We start from the raw sequence: 17,645 nt of genomic DNA on the forward strand, positions 1-17,645 counted from the left end.
CTGTAGCCCATGGAGAGGAGACCACGCAGGAGCAGGTGACCCAGCAGGAGCTGCTGCCCGTAGGGGAGCCAGGTTGGAGCAGTTTTCTCCTGAGGGATGGACCCCGTGGTACGGACACATATCTGGAGCAGTTCTGGAAGAGCTGCTGCCTGTGGGAAGCCCGCGCTGGATCAGTTCATCAAGGACTGCATCCCGTGGGTGGGACCCCACAGCACAGGGGACGAGAGTGACCGAGAAGGAGTGGCAGAGAAGAAGCGCTGTAGACTGACCATAACCCCCATTCCCCCGTTCCCCTGCGCCGCTCGGGGGGAGGAGGTGGAAGAGGGTGGATGGGGGGGGAAGGTGCTTTTGGTTTCTTTCCTTTGTTTCTCACTTCTCTAGCTTGTTAGTAATGAGCAATAAATCTTACTATCTTCTTATGCTGAGTCTGTTTTGCCCATTACAATAATTATTGCGTGATTTTCTCGTCCTTATCTCAACCCTTGAGCCCTTTTCACATATTTTCTCCCCATTCCTCTTTGAGGAGGGGGAGTGAGAGAGCGGCTGTGGTGGAGCTCGGCTGCCCACTTGAGCGGAACCACGACAACTGGGTATCCAGAGAGCAACTGGTTTTGCCTCTAAAGACTGAGATAAAGAAGGCATTAAGCATCTCCGCCTTTTCCTCATCTTTTGTAACTAAGTTCCCCCCCCACATACAGTAAAGGCTGGAGATTCTCCTTAGTCCTCCTTTTTTGTGTTTATGTATTTGTAAAAACATTTTTTGTTATCTTTGATGGCAGTAGCCAGATTGAGCTCCAGATGAGCTTTGGCCTTCCTAATTTTGTCCCTGCACAGCCTCGCAACATCCTTATAGTCCTTCCGAGTGGCCTGCCCTCTTTTCCAAAGATTGTAAACCCTCTTTTTCCTCCTAAGCTCAAGCCACAATTCTCTGTTCAGCCAGGCCGGTCTTCTTCCATGCCGGCTCGTCTTTGGGCGCGTGGGGACAGACCGCTCCTGCACCATTAAGATTTCCTTCTTGAAGAGCACCCAGCCTTCCTGGACTCTTCTGCCCTTCAGAATCGCCTCCCAAGGGACTCTGCCAACCAGTGTCCTGGACAGCTCAAAGTCAGCCCTCTGAAAGTCCAATACAGCAGTTTTACTGATCCCCTTCCTGGCTCCTCCAAGAATGGAGAACTCTACCATTTCATGGTTACTCTGCCCAAGACAGTTTCCAACCACCACATCTCCCACCAGTCCTTCTCTGTGCAGAGAAGGTCTAGCGGGGCACCACCCCTGGTAGGCTCACTAACCAGCTGCATCAGAAGCTATCTTCCATGCTCTCCAGAAACCTCCTAGACTGCTTTCTCAGGGCTGTGTTGTGCTTCCAGGATATGTCTGGGAAGTTGAAGTCCCCTACGAGAACAAATGCTGACGATTTCGCAACTTCTGTCAGCTGCCTGTAGAACTCCTCATCAGTCTCCTCATCCTAGTTTGGCGGTCTATAACAGACCCCCACCAGGATGCTTGCCTTGTTGGCCTTCCCGCTGATCCTAACCCATAGGGACTCAACCTTATCATTCCCAGACTCAACCTTATCATTCCCAGATAAGGATGCTTCTTGTAGCTGAAGCATGAAGGTCTCATCAACAGGCTCCCCTTGATCAGGCGGCCTGTAGTAGACCCCAACCATAAGTTTTCCTTCGTTGGTGTGGTCCTTAACTTTTACTCACAAGCTCTCAACCTGTCCATGGCTGTTTCTCAGAGGCATCTCTTTGCAATCAATCCCTCCCTGAACATGGAGGGCAACACCCACACCCCTCCTTCCCTGCCTATCTGTTCTGAAGAGCTTGTAGCCCTCTATTCCAGTGTTCCAGTTGTGTAATCCATCCCACCACATTTCTGTGATAACAATCAAGTCATATTTCTCTAATTGCGCCATAGTAATTGTGCCATGACAAGCAACTCCTGCTGCTTGTTTCCCATGCTGCGTGCATTGGTGTTGAGGAATTTCAGCTGGGCAATTGGTCACATCACATTTCCAGATCCCTTTCTGTTTGCATTGGGACAGTTCACAACTATTTCCCTCTTGCTTCCTAAAGTGACAGTGTTCTCAGATTTGCTTCCACCACTCAGAGGTACATCCCCTTCCCTCACCGCATCCAGTTTAAAGCCCTCCTAATAATCCCAGCCTAATAATCCCTCCTAATAATCCTAGCCAGTTTACTGCCTGGAACACTCCTGCCCTACCTGGTCACGTGCACCCCATCTGGCATCAGCATGTCTTTCAAAAGTACAACCAAGATCATAGAACCCAAAACCTTGATCATGGCACCAGCCTTGTAGCCTATCGTTCACTTGGTCCATTAGTCTCCTTTTTATTGGGTCCCAGTCTCCAACTGGGAGAACAGAGGAGAATACTACTTGTGCTTCTGATCCCTTTAACATCTTTTCAAGGGACATAAAGTCCCTTTTGATATTTTTGAGTCTCTTTGTTGCAGCCTCATACATGAAAGAGTAGGAAGGTGTAGTAGATGCTACCACCAGGCTTGGTAGCCTCTTCATAACATCACAAATATGGGCCCCAGGCAGGCAGCAAACCTCTCTGGAGAGATTATCTGGACAGTAAATTGGTATCTCAGTGCCTTTCAGCGAGGAGCCCCCCCATGACTAACACCCTTCATGCCTTTTCTGTGGCACTGGCTCTGATGCAGGTGGTAGACTGAGCCAAATTTGTATGGTTGCCCTTTCCGACATATTCACCATTACTCACACAGTCTCCTCTCTCCAACCCTAGAGCACTGTATCTGTTGTGCAGGTGTCATGGTTTAACCCGGCCAGCAACTAAACACAACACAGCCGTTCGCTCACCCTCCCCCCTCCCTCTCTGGGATGGGGGAGAGAAATGGAAAGTGAAGCCCATGAGTTGAGATTAAGACAGTTTAATAAGACAGGAAAATAATAATAACAATAATAACAATAATAACAATAATAATAATAATACAATGATGATAATAGTTCTACTACTACTAATGTGTACAAACAAGTGATGCACAATGCAATTGCTCACCACCCGCTGACCGATGCCCAGCCTAACCCCGAGCAGTCCGGCCCCCTCCCCCTGGCTAGCCACCCCTATATATTGTTTAGCATGACATCAGATGGTATGGAATACCCCTTTGGCTAGTTTGGGTCACCTGTCCTGGATCTGTCCCCTCCCAGCTCTTGCTGCACCCCCAGCCTGCCTGTTGGCAGGATAGAGCAAAAGGCTGAGATGTCCTTGGCTTGGTATAAGCACTGCTCTGCAACAATTAAAACATCGGGGTGTTATCAGCACTCTTCTCATCCTAAGCCAAAACATAGCATTCTACCAGCTACTAGGAAGAAAATTAACTCTGTTCTAACTGAAACCAGGACAGCAGGGGCACTTCAGGGGAAAGGGGGAGACTCCTCCTGCTCCAAGCAGAGATGAGGGTCCGGTCTCCCTCATCTTGTGAGTCATTCAAGTTTGTTGCTTGAGGGCTCAAAGCTAGTTCATGTTCCCCTTGCCAGGACTTAAGGTAGGGCTGTTGCTTGGACCGTGTCAGTGCATAATACCATTTATCAATCTCCCGCTTGGATTCCTGGATGCTACATTGCCGGGTGAGTTCCTCTCATAACAGAGCCACTTGTTTGAAAAGTTCATCCATCTGGGCACACCTGCATCCATGACACCCACCTCTGCCTTCAGGACATAGGGGGACTTCCGCATTCTGGAGTTCCCTGGAACTGAGGGTTTGGGCAGCTCTTTTGGTCCTCCAGAGGTCTGTTTGGGTGTAGTCATCTGTCTGGGTATGTTGTGGCCCCTTTGTCTGGGTTTCAGCCTCAGCCCAGCTGGCGCATGGACACCATTTCTATTTCAGTAGAAGGTGCCTTCCTCCATTGCTCCCAGAATAGAAAGCAACCCACCTTTTGCCCTCCATGCACAGCTTCCCACTGAAATTACCACACCACACCCTAGTCACTCAAGCTCCCTAGGGGCAGCTTTTGTATGTGAGGGTGGCTGCTGCTCCTGGCCCCGCTGAAGCCTCATCATCTGCTTTTGTGAGGGCTGACAGGTGCTGGCAGCTCCCTCTACTCCCTGGGGTTGCCTTGATGCAGGAATCCCCCTGCAAGCTGAAGAATGCACCTGCCCCCAGGGAAAATTGCCTTGGCAGGTGATTGTGAAGAAATTTTTCTTTAGGTACATTTGTTCCTTTTAGCAAAGAGGACAATCACATCTTCCACTTTGGTGGTTATTTTTGGATATTTTTAGTTATCATGACAATATATTAAACATGTTTAAAATGTTAATTAGATACAGAAAAAAAAGTAACCTTTTCCTTAGAAAACGGTTTCTACTCATTTATGTGAACAACTGCTGTATAGCAGTATACAAATAGGATCTTGTCGGGAAAGCCTTTCATGCAATTTACCTTTTGCAACCTTATACTCCTGAATTGCTTTGGTTGTGCTGCTAAAGGTTCCTTAACATGTAGGCAAATTGGCCTGAGCAAGGACAATGTTTGTCCCAGACCCCTTGTTTTCAGAAGAGAAAGAAACTTCAGAAAGAAAGAAACTTCAGAAAGAGAGAAACTTCAGTTCTTCCTTTGGTAACGTGTCTAAGAGATGAGTTGCAGTCTGCCTGACATATTTTCCTGTGTGAAGGAAAAGCTAGGAGATAAAGAAAGCATTACAGTTAGCCATTGTGCTGTTTAATGAGATTCAGGTCATTTGGAATTGGAGGCCACAAACCCCAAATTATTTTTCCTGCCCACTGACTGGGAAGAATTTAGCACTACTTCTATCACCACTTTTGTTCTCATAACTAACAGGCTTCACTGAAATGTGTGCCAAGATGAGCCTTTATGTAATTCCAGCAACTTCACCAGAGGAATATTTAAATTTGTCCTTAATCATCTCCATCCATTTTTAAACTTTCCAGAATCCTTCTATGAACAGTGATTTGCCTTTGATTCCCAGGACACCAAATCAAGGCTTTTTGTGGTTGGACAAGTGATTCCAATGGAGGAGTGTTGAGTTGGAAAGGCAGACAGTGCTGGTTCTACATGCTAGCTGTGTCTGCTGCCTTAGGTCTCAGCTCATCAGCTCCTAAACTACAAGTAGTTCACCTTTCTTATTCACTGCTCTATGGATACTTCCAACACAGCCCAAGCAGAGCTTGTCCACGGACTGCAGTTACCAAGTAATAGCTCCATTGCTCATTTTACATCATCAGACCCCAAGCAAGAAATACCATGCACATCATCTTCCAGATGAACATTTTTCCAAATACAAATCTCTTGAAATTACATGTACAAACATACAAAGACTAAAGAGAGAGAAAATGAAGTTATAACAATGAAACGCAGTTGATACAAAACTCAGTAAGTGACTCTACTCACTGACTGGCTCCTGAGCTGACAGGACAGTTCACAGTTCAGAAGTTGTGACCTAGACAGTTAAATTAGGATGGGACATCTGCATCTCTTCTGCTACCTTTTGATTCCAGGAACACACTGGAGACCACCTATAATAGAACACCAGGAGCATAGATTCTGCTATTGTTGGGAAAGCTTTGCTTTCCAGTCTTCAAAAATGAGGTTTAACAGCAAACAACAAAAGAAAGCATAAAAAAAAGCATTAAAACATTAAATGTTTGGATTAGATAATCAAGGAAATAAACAAATCTGAGGGGTTGTGCAGGTAAGAAAGGGTAATATTTTGAAACTTTGCTGCTTCTCTAATTAAAAATCTCATGAAGCTTTTCATCTCATATTCAGTATTGTCTGCAATATTGCAAAATACCCGAAATATCTCTACTACCTGTTGCAGTGTCATGAGGCAAAGGTTGGACATAACACTTGGGGGGTTGTGCTTTTGCACAATATACTTGCAAAAACATACTCTCAAGGAGACAGGCACTTAAAAGGATGGGAAAATGTTCGTCTATGAACACTTTATTACTTTATTACTTTATCCCTAGCCAGAACCGCAAAGCAAGAAGAATACCTGAGGGTATCATATTTCCCAATCCTGTAAAGGTACCAGCTATATTGCTATTTATGCAAGTTATATCCTGGATTAAAAGAAGATTAATTATCAGGATTTTTGGTTTTTATTTTTTATTAAAAAAAAAAAGGAAGGCTGGATGATTTTTCAGTGAAAATCCATATTTAAAATCAAAATGAAGGTTTCTTAGTGAAATAAATTTACTTCTAGTGCAAATCTACTCTATGGAACTACATATTGAAATTGGCACAATTCAAAAAATAAAATTTCCTTCCATGTAAACTGCAGCCCAGTTTTGATGCACTTACGTTACTTACACCCACTTATATAAAAATTTAATTGCTACTAGACAAAACTGAAAGAAAATTGCAGCTCAAACTAAACTGACAGAACACTAAAGCATTATTGAAAAGTGACTTTCACAGAATTTTTTGAAAGCTTACAACGTGAAACTTTGTATGGATATACAAAGAAATTGATGGAATACGTTGGTTTTTTTTGTCGAATAGAAATTTACTAATACAAAGCACTCAGAGTATCTTCTATACTTAAAAATACTATGAAGCCAATTTTGCTTTTTGATATTCCAAAAAAAAGAGAGAAAAAATTTTAAAAGAGGCCTCCAGGATTTCATCTGTACAGCAAAAACTGTTGATTGGTCATCCAAAGTATTGATTGCATATATTAGCAAATTCATAATTTTTAAAGAGCTGCATCAGTTCTACTAGACAGCCGTGGTGTTCTACAGAACCTGTCTTGTAGGCACAGCTCTAGCTTCAGAATATTACCTACAGTTTCACTTTAAAAAAATCTAATAAACTCCTTGTCATGTACATGCAAATCCAGATTTAGCTTTACTGTCATGGCATTAAAACCAAAAGATTTTGAGAATAAGACATGAAGTACTGAGAGGGAAGCTAAGCTGTCTTGGATTTCAGTTGCACCTTAGTATCTGAAGTCTGAGTCTCCCATAGGTGCCTTTTCTCTTTCACTCTGAAAAGCTGCGCAGTTTCTCTCTAAAGGGAAAATGATGTGGAAATGAAGTGTTGAAACACTAAAAAGGTAAATGAAAGTAATGTAATTTAGATAATAAAAATCTCTGCTGAATTATGTTCTGGCAGAATCAGTAGACTGTAAAGGAAATTTTGAAAATGAACTTGGGGCAAAAGTCAGTTTCTTGGGCCACAAGACATAATCTCATAATACAGAATGAATATCACATCTTTCAGGAGTTCACTCAACTCACCAAAAGAATGAAGATTCAATGTTAGTCTGTGATATGGGAGAATTATGTTCAGTTTCCTTCAGTACTAAACAGAGACTCTGGATTAAAAAAAAAAAAAAGTTCTCATTTAAGGGAGTATTGAAAAACATTTTGGAGTATTGAAAAACAAAGCATTTTGAAACAATGATAACAGTGGTGTTCAGTTGCATACCTCAAAGATATAGCTCTGAAGAGAAGATAAGCAATTTGAGACGTATTTTGATTAGGTTTCTTTATAATGCAAAATTAATTCAAATATGTAATTTTAGAAATTGCATTAGAAATATTTGATCACAGTTTTCACCAAAAGAGCCTTGAGATTTTATTTTTTTTCCTGGAATCTTTTCCCTGGACTCTCCCTACCTCCACAAAACAAGAGTAGTACATATCTAAACTAGAGATATTGGCCAAGTCTCTGTTGGTCCACGAAGGTTTTTAACATAGTGTGAACTGTACTGTGCAGCACGACTAAGAATACACAAGAGATATTAGTCAGTCATGAAAGGACATGAAGTAAACTTCCATCCATTTTGAAGGAAGAATAAGCCATTCATCTCATCAAAAGCAGGTTCCAATCATCGGAACTGCATTTAATTCTAAAGCCTTCTCTTCAAACAGGCTTCTGTTTTGCAATCTCCATAGTCCACAATATCCATAATATTGAATTATTTTTAAGAGGCAAAAGAAAACTATGCCAACCCTACTACAGAATGAGGTATCCCGTTGTTTCTTATTGTCTGTAACAGAAAATTCATGAGAAACTTCAAAACATAATGAGAATCCAATACTTGGAAGGGATAGAAGTTGCAGAAGCTAGATAACATTAGTACTACAGGTCAGGACAACTCAGCTGTTAGGAAGACTTGGTAAATACTCATATTTACATGAGAATTTGTACAAAGATTCAGACCTTTTCCTCCTTAATCTTCCGGTGACACGAGTCTCACTGTCAGAATTCATGAGTACACTGGCATCTTTGATAATTGCTTGCTGCATGCTAATTCTCATTTCAGCTGAAGATACTAAAAAAGAAAATGAAAGTCTTCAGATCATATAGTCAAATATGACATCATATAACATGCCTAAGATAATAAAGATCTTGGCAAAGTAAAAAACTCCCCTCTTCAATTTTCAACCATGCCATATCCTATTATTCACTGAGGGCTAGAAAACCTACACAAATCCTACAGAGCAAGGGCTCCCAAAAAGCAGGTATATTACCTCTCAGCTGTGAGCAAAGTCTCTATGCTGTGTGGAGCAAGCTGCACAGTTCAGAATACACAACATATACACAACATGAAAAGTCGATCAAAGAACAGCAAGAACTGTCCTTGTTTTTATTTGCAGTACATCTCAACTCTCATACCCACCTAAATAATCCATGAAGTGTGAACATGGCACTCTACCATCTCACCAGGGCAATATGCCAAGTCTATAGACCACACATCTTTCAATTGCAGGCAGCATTTTGTGCCTCCTATGATGCACCAAGTCTACTTCCATCTTTTGGACAGAAGCTGGTGCACTTGTGAGCACTGCCACTAATCAGCAGATTTTTGAGGAACAAAACATTTATTTCTTGTTCTTGGTGATCATATTGCTTACCACTATAATGGACCAAAGTTTTAAGCTGGGCATTTAGGATCTACGAACCATTCATTCACAATTCAACTCCAGTAACAAACAACATAAAGGAGGCAGAATCAACTTTCAAAAAACTAATTTTAATCAAACCAAAAAAACCTGTTGATCATTAACAAGTTTATAAAACAGTGATTTAGTTACATAAATAAATTGATATCAGTGTATCAAATCTTAATTAATTTCAACTTCATGAGTATGTTTACATGGATGATGAAGTACAACCTTTTTACCTATTATAATAAATAAAATGGAGAGCATTAAATAGTTTTTCTAAACAAAAATACCTACCAAACATACCTCTATCATGTTCTCTAATGAAGGGAACAAGAGACACTGGACAACTTTTGCACCAAAACATAAAAACTGCTTTAAAAAGCACAAGGATACAGAACCATCAGCTAAAGTGAAGACATTGTACTGTAACCAAAGTTGGTATTTAATAATATAATGAAGAGTTTGGTAATTAGATCTTCAGTTTGGTTATTTTAAAGCATTAAGACAAGGCAAGATAGAAGGCTGCTTTTGTTTGAGTAATTCTAGAGAAAATAAAATATATTTAAAAAATAAACTGAAAAGTAAAACAGTCATACCTACACAACTTTCTGTCCTGCACAAAGTCAAAATACCTATGCAGAAGGTATATATATATAATATATATATGTTATTTGTGCACAAAGGTTAGCTCACTGCAAAGGCATAACATGTCATGTCAATCATTTTGGAAAACATTATGTGTTTTGTGTCAAAAGGATATTTCTTTAAGCTTTCTAGGCTAGGAGGCACAAACCCCAATTCTGGCACACTATATTCTTAATACTAAGGCTTGCTGCTCTCGCTGCGTATTTTTTGTTGTCCCTCTTTACTATAGTGCCTGTTACAAGCATGTGTGTATATATATATACATATATATATATAAAACACCTTCCCCCAATAGGTATCAGTCCAACCATGCTATCCAAAAGGTGGCTCTGCATAGATGCCCAGCATATAGTTCACCACCTAAGCCAACCCTGAAGCAAGGCGCACTTTAATCCTTCTCATAGGTTTTCTTTTTTGTTTAAAACCAAGCTACTGCAGCTTCAAGTATTTTGCATTAGATAGATTTTTTTTTATAAATTAATGTTATATTTTTCAGTATTCAGACATATACTATAATATATATACAGTACAATAAATGCTTTCATTCTTTTTTATTATTATTTTTTGATAAATCCCTGAGAATGTATGTTGACAGTTGCTAAGTTTCCACATGCACAAGCATTGTGTGCCATGCTTCTGGATGAACAGCACTGGAAAGCCATGTGGTCAGCCTTATAACTATTAGTATTTCATTTGTTGCTTTGTTTAAATATGCTGAAATGTAAGGATGAGTTACAAAGGAGTAAAGCTGGATCCATTCGAGGTACTTATCACAGGATGGAGGTGTTTTGTTTGTTTGTTAAAGCCATTGCAATATATGCTTGTTTTTTGAGGCTGTGAACATATACAGAAAGAACAGGAGAGCGATGTGGGCTTTTGCCACTTGACAACATATACTCAGTGTAAACCAAACCTTTTTTAACCTCTCTCTCTCATACATAACAGAAAAAAAGGAGAAAAAAAATAAACAATAAACACACAAACTTTCACAACATGACAGTTTAGTTTGCAAACTCAGTATAACTATACACATATAATACCGGTGTGGCTCTGTTTCTTTAAGTTAAAAAGGATACAAAGGCAGGCTCAAGTAGAAACAAACCACCCTTTCCCTCCCCCCAACCCCCCATCCAAATTCACACATTTTCATCAACCAAAACGTTCACGAACCAACATCATCAGTTTCTTTTTGCCTTTGTAGATTTGTTTTAGGTTGTCAATAAACTGTGTAAACTGGATATGTCCATCATGAGCCATTAAGAAGGTCTCTCGGGCCTTGCTAAGGAACTCTATAAACTCACTATAGTGTCGAGGGCTGATGTGAGTGAGACGTGAATGAGTCGTATTAATGTAGGCTCCGATTGTGGCATCCAAGAGTTGCCTTAAAGGGGCTTTGTCCAGTGACATGAGCTTACCAGAGTTCCTCCTTCCATGAAGTCCCACTATGCCAGGAGTAGTCAAAGTACACCTACGCAAAATGTCTGACAGTACTGTTGCACATTTGACACTTTTGACCACCAGAGGTATTATAGCTGCTAGCTCATTTTTCCCAAGAGAATGGCTGAGTGCACATGCCCACAGAACATCATTAATAGCAGGGTGTGTATCCTGATTGTAACTCAGGTTGAGATGCGTCATGGCCAAAGTGGCCAGCTTGTAGGCCCGCATGGGGTAACCACGGTGTTCCATGTATCGTGCTATAGTAAAAAGTTGTGAGTAGCTCATGCCAGTTGTAGCAGCATCTAGAACAATTTGGTAAGCAGTCTCAAAAGCTATGTGATCCTTTTCACATAAGGTCAGTGCAGAGAGGGCACAGTTTTGAGGATCCTTCATGGCACACTGTAGAGCAAGCGTCCTAGCACTGCCAGCCAGCTTCTCCTGCTGATGGCAGTCCAGATGCAGACGGACAATGGTGCTGTTGGACATCACTGTTGTAGCAACAATACTAGTGGCTTCTGTTGGAGTGAAAAGTGTAAACCAGCTTTGCATGATGCTATCCAGTGCATAAACACCTTGGAAAGAAAGAAAGGATTAGCAATAACTGATAAAGCCTAGCAGATACAGATGTTCAGCAAGAGATAACGTTTTTAGCAAAGTCTAGGAAGTTACCAGTACATACAAGGGGATGTGCTTCATCAAGAAAGGCCAACCCAGATAACAGGCTGGAAGGGGACATTAAAACAAAAGCTACTGTGCAAACTCTGTAACAATCACTGAAATGCAGAGAACAACAACAACAAAAAAACAAAACAAAACAAAACAAAACAAAACAAAACAAAACAAAACATAAAAGATAAGCTTTAATCTCTTGGTGTAAAAAATGAGCTGTTTTACTTGATATTTAAAACAATTTGGATAACAAGTTCTGGCTCATTTGGTCTCATTACATCACTTAAAAGCAGCCCTCACATTGAAAAGTAATTTTAACTTATTTTCTCAATGTGCAGCTGTGGTCATTTAGATGTGGTCATTCAGAACGCAGAGAGTCTTCTGCTAGGTCTAGGTATAGAGAAGACGATGCTGGGCCATCAGAGGTGCAGGAGGATGAAGATGAGGATGTCGAAAAATCAACAGTAATTACCCGAAACCTATACCAGCGTGAGCTACGAGATGTGCAAAAAGATTTTGGTCACTGTATAGGTGAGCAGATTATCACCTGGCTGCTACAGTGCTGGGACAGCGGAGCCAATTGTGTGGAATTAGAGGGCAGGGAAGCCAGGCAGCTAGGATCCCTTGCTAGAGACGCAGGCATTGACAAAGCAATTGGAGATGGAGCATGGCCTTAAAGCCTCTGGAGGTGTCTTCTGTCAGCTATGAAGGAAAGGTATCCCTTCAAGGAAGAACTTGTATGTCTACCAGGCAAGTGGACCACTATGGAGAAGGGAATCCAGTACCTGAGGGAATTAGCTGCACGGAAGGTGATTTATGAGGACCTAGACAACAGACAAATATCCACAGATGAAGTCAGGTGTACACGACCCATGTGGCAGATGTTTGTACAGAGTGCACCATCATCATATGCCAGCTCATTGGCAATAATGGCCTGGAAAGAGGATGAGGAACCCACAGTGGATGAAGTGGCTAAACAACTCTGGCAGTACGAAGAAAGTCTCTCCTCTTCCCTACAGGCCTGCGTCTCGACTGTGGAGAAACTTTCTGAAGAGGTCCACCAACTTAAAGAGAATTTATCTTCCTCCCCACCTGAACAAACCAGTTTCCACCAACTAAAAGAGAATACTTTGGAGAAACTTTCTGAAAAGTTCCACCAACTTGAAGAGAGATTATTTTCCTCCCCACCAGTGTCTCAGCTATCAGGGGTAAGCATCCATCCGCGCAAGGAAGACGATATAGTGGGTACACACCCCGTGCCACCCTGGGGTTTTACCAATGTGACCATGGAGAGGACATGAGAAAATGAGATGGAAAATCTACCTCGACCCTAGAGGCACAGGTACGTGAGTTGCAAAATAAAACAATCAGGAAAAAGGGGTTCTCTGAAAAAACTTGCTGCTCCAGTTTCCATCAGGCAGTCCTTTAAACACAGAAAGGAAGATTCTGACCAGGATTAGAGGGGCTCTGCCTCCAGCCAGGGGGAGGACACCGTAGTGTGACTGGCCTGGTTGCTCCGTGCATCCTTGGCATAGACATAGAAGAGGATATTTCAAAGACCCAAAAGGGTTCCGGTGGGCTTTTGGCATAGCTGCCTTAGAGACAGAGGGCATTAAACAATTGTCTACCTTGTCCCGTCTCTCGGAGGACCCTTCTGTTGTGGGGCTGTTGAGGGTCGAAGAACAGCAAGTGCCAATCGCTACCACAACTGTGCACCGTTGGAATATCGCACCAACCGAGACGCCCCGATTCCAATCCATAAGCTAATTCGTCAATTGGAGAGCCAAGGAGTGATCAGGAAGATCCACTCACCTTTTAATAGTCCCATATGGCCAGTGCGAAAGTCTAATGGTGAGTGGAGACTAACAGTGGACTATCCTGGCCTGAACGAAGTCACGCCACCACTGAGTGCTGCTGTGCCACACATGCTGGAACTCCAGTACGAACTTGAATTGAAGGCAGCCAAGTGGTATGCCACAATTGATACCGCTAATGCATTTTTCTCCATCCCTCTAGCAGCAGAGTGCAGGCCACAGTTTACTTTCACTTGGAGGGGAGTCCAATATACTTGGAATCGGCTGCCCCAGGGGTGGAAACACAGCCCTACCATTTGCCATGGACTAATCCAGTCTGCGCTGGAGAAAGGGGGAGCTCCTGAGCACCTTCAGTACACTGATGACATCATCGTGTAGGGTGACACAGCAGAGGAAGTTTTCGGGAAAGGGAAGAAAATAGTCTAAATCCTTCTGAAGGCCGGTTTTACCATAAAACAAAATAAAGTCAAAGGACCTGCACGAGAGATCCAGTTTTTAGGAATAAAATGTCAAGATGGACGTCGTCAAATCCCAATGGATGTGATCAGCAAAATAACAGCTATGTCTCCACCAACTAGCAAAAAAGAAACACAGACTTTCCTAGGTGTTGTGGGGTTTTGGAGAATGCACATCCCAAATTACATTCTGATTGTAAACCCGCTCTACCAAGTAGCCGGTAAGAAGAATGAGTTTGAATGGGGCCCTGAGCAACGACAAGCCTTTGAACAAATCAAGCAGGAAATAGTTCATGCAGTAGCCCTTGGGCCAGTCCGAACAGGACCAGATGTAAAGAATGTGCTCTACATCGCAGCCGAGGAGAACGGCCCCACCTGGAGCCTCTGGCAGAAATAAACAGGGGAAACTCGAGGTCGACCCCTAGGGTTTTGGAGTTGGGGATACAGAGGGTATGAGGCCCGCTACACTCCAACCGAAAAGGAGGTATTGGCAGCATATGAGGGAGTTCGATCTGCTTCAGAAGTGGTCGGTATAACCAGAAGTCACGGTGGTGTCTTCCTCCCTCACTGGGACATTTTTGGGTAAGATTTGAACACTTGGTTATACCAGTAAGACTGATGATTCTGAACATCAATTGATTTCTTTGAGACCTTTAGTTAAAACTGAGACCACTGTTGATGATGAAGATGAAATCCTCACTACTGTGCGAACAATCCCATGGTCACCAGCAGAGTTGATAAGAATACAGGAGAAGTTCTCAAGGCAGTCAGGAGACTCGGAAGTCGAGTATGTGTGGCGAGTTTCTCTTGAAGGAGGAGACCAAATTACGTTGAATGAGGAAGAAGCAAGAGGTTTTGGGGGACCAGGAGTATTTTTAACTACCACACCAGGAGACCATAATTACTCTATAACTGAACGAGCTGTATACTGGGCAGGGGATATAGATCCCCAGGAGAGAGGGGAACCACTGGAAATTAGAGCCACAAACTATTCTGACCTGGCTGTAGCAGTACAGAAAGCAGCCTGCATTCAGGCGATATGTGAAAGATATGAATTCAGGAAATCCCCGCTGTTACCTCCTATCAACCCAGCTCAATTAACCCCTCTTATCTGTGGCCTACAAGATTTAGATATTAGTTCATTCAGTACTAAGCCCCCAGATCACTCCCGGTGAGTTTGCCAAATCCATACTGAAAACCCCAGATACCCAAATTCAAAGAGAGATTGAAACTTAATAAGGAACGGGGTGAGTTGTGGTGTAAGGCCCTAGCTTTGGGTGCACCCTGACCATTCTTGTGTTGTGCCTCTACGGAGGACCTCTACATTAGTCTGATCTCTGGGTAAGAAAAATATTCCAGCTGGGAAGAATTGCCTAACCAGAAAACCCCCGACCCATAAGGAAAGTGCACCTTCTGCACCGAGCCTAATTGACGAGGAGGAAGCTCAGCAAAAAAAAACTATCCCTGGGAAGGCAGTGAGCCACCCTGCTCGGCAGGTATTAGCAATTCAATGGCTCTCTAATGAACACTCTGGCCCCATTCCTGTTGGACCCTGAAAAATATTGGTAAACTTTCTCATTGACACCAGGGCCCAAATGTTGTTAATTACACGAGACAGCACAAACCCTGGGCATAAGACCTGGTCGACGCAGGGTTAAATTCACGGGAATCAACAGTGTGGAAAAACAATGCCCCACCACAAAAATTTCACTCTGGCTGCCAGAGGAACAGAAATTAACCAGGGTAGAAGTATTAGTTGTTGCTGCATATACTAATATTTTAGGATTTGACATACTGCATGGGCAAATGTGGAAAATCCCAGATGGGACTGTGTGGAGTTTCATGACATATCAAGTGGATTCAGGCACAGTGAGACTGAGTCTGTTACAAACATCCATATCCTTCCCCCCTGCTAAAATCACTAATGTTTGGCAACATCCGTCGCCAGCAGCAGCACTTATGGGGATTGACGGTGTGGTAACAGAATTGGAAGAAAGAGGCATTATTAAAAGGACTCATTCACCTTACAATTCACCGGTGTGGCCCATAAAGAAACCAACCGGGCAACAGCGTTTTACAGTGGATTACAGACAGTTGAATGCTAACACTGCACCTTTGACTGCCGCAGTTCCAAACATGGCAGAATGGCAGAGATACTGAAAGCCTTCTGTGCGTCAACCAATACAATCACCCCAAATGTTTATTATATACGAGAAGAACATCCTACAGGATTTTATACTGGACAACCTGTGCTGGTGAAAATGCCTCAGATTGGAACAGCAGCAATGGTGTTAACTACCCCCAAAAATCCCTACACTTGGGAAGTCAAAGATTTTTATCTCACCCTTTTTCTAACCCTGATGGTTGAATACAACTGAGCATATATTCTTTCCTTTTGTGTTCACAGGAATCGTGACTGAACTGCTTTTGGACAGCTGGAGAATCACAAATCAGCAGTTTGGATTGATAATTCTATGCTTTACCCTGACCTTAATGCAATCCCTTTTGGTTCATAGCCAAAAAGACCCAAAATGGCCGTGGTCCCAAGTCCAAGTTAAATACGCTGGATTATGGGAACACGTGCTATCAGGGAAAACTTAAACTTAGCTACTGTGGTTGTACATGGAGCTGAGGTGTTTCATTGTGACATCTCATAATGACCCTTGGAACCATGCATTGTCACAGTATAGTGCAAGTGGTGCAAGTGTTGGAACACTGCAAAATATAAATTACCTAAATCTCTCTACTTTAGTTTATAATGGAAAAAAAAAAAAAAAAAAAAAAAAAGATATTTTCAAAAGATGAATGGAGTTGGAATGATTCACTTTGAATGACTGAACTTCAAGCCACTTCAGGCCAGACAAATCAGTTGCCAAATAACTAATGGGTCTACTTACAATAGGCTGACTGAAATTAAGACAATTTATGCTGATTCTTCCAGACCACAAAATTATAGTACCGGTTGTAGCAAAATAACTGAACCAAATTCTATTTGCTGGCACAATTTTACTTTCACCAAATGTCCTGGTTTCAGTTAGAACAGAGTTAATTTTCTTCCTAGTAGCTGGTAGAATGCTATGTTTTTTGCTTAGGATGAGAAGAGTGCTGATAACACCCCGATGTTTTAATTGTTGCAGAGCAGTACTTATACTAAGCCAAGGACATCTCAGCTTCTTGCTCTGTCCTGCCAACAGGCAGGCTGGGGGTGCAGTAAGAGCTGGGAGGGGACAGACCCAGGACAGGTGACCCAAACTAGCCAAAGGGGTATTCCATACCATCTGACGTCATGCTAAACAATATATAGGGGTGGCTAGCCGGGGGGAGGGGGCCGGACTGCTCGGGGTTAGGCTGGGCATCGGTCAGCGGGTGGTGAGCAATTGCATTGTGCATCACTTGTTTGTACATATTAGTAGTAGTACTATTATCATCATTGTATTATTATTATTATTATTATTATTATTGTTATTATTATTTTCCTGTCTTATTAAACTGTCTTTATCTCAACTCATGGGCTTCACTTTCCATTTCTCTCCCCTGTCCCAGAGAGGGAGGGGGGAGGGTGAGCGAACGGCTGCGTGGTGTTTAGCTGCTGGCCGGGTTTAAACCACGACACCAAACCTATAATTGTGTACTGTCTTTGGGGTTACAGAGGCACTGAATTGCTATTCAAATTTATAATTGGTACAGTGACATCCACGTCGATTGTAAAGGACA

General features: G+C 42.4%; 1 protein-coding gene across 4 annotated transcripts in view; it reads right to left on the reverse strand.

Annotated features, from left to right (window-relative positions):
* Positions 1-7,407: 7,407 nt before the first annotated feature.
* Positions 7,408-17,645, reverse strand: part of LOC311426260 (zinc finger SWIM domain-containing protein 6-like) — a 269,097-nt gene continuing 258,859 nt past the window's right edge. For 3 of the 4 annotated variants that reach the window (XM_084502492.1, XM_084502491.1, XM_084502490.1), the window contains exon 14: positions 8,974-11,565. In XM_084502492.1, coding sequence (XP_084358618.1) covers positions 10,703-11,565 — 863 coding nt within the window. In that variant the 3' untranslated portion in view covers positions 8,974-10,702. Of the gene's footprint in view, positions 8,293-8,973; positions 11,566-17,645 lie in introns of those variants that run through there. The other variant, XM_084502493.1, reaches the window with a different exon arrangement.

Source organism: Aythya ferina (genome assembly GCF_964211825.1).
Source record: "Aythya ferina genome assembly, chromosome: W".
NCBI classification, from domain to species: Eukaryota; Metazoa; Chordata; class Aves; order Anseriformes; family Anatidae; genus Aythya; species Aythya ferina.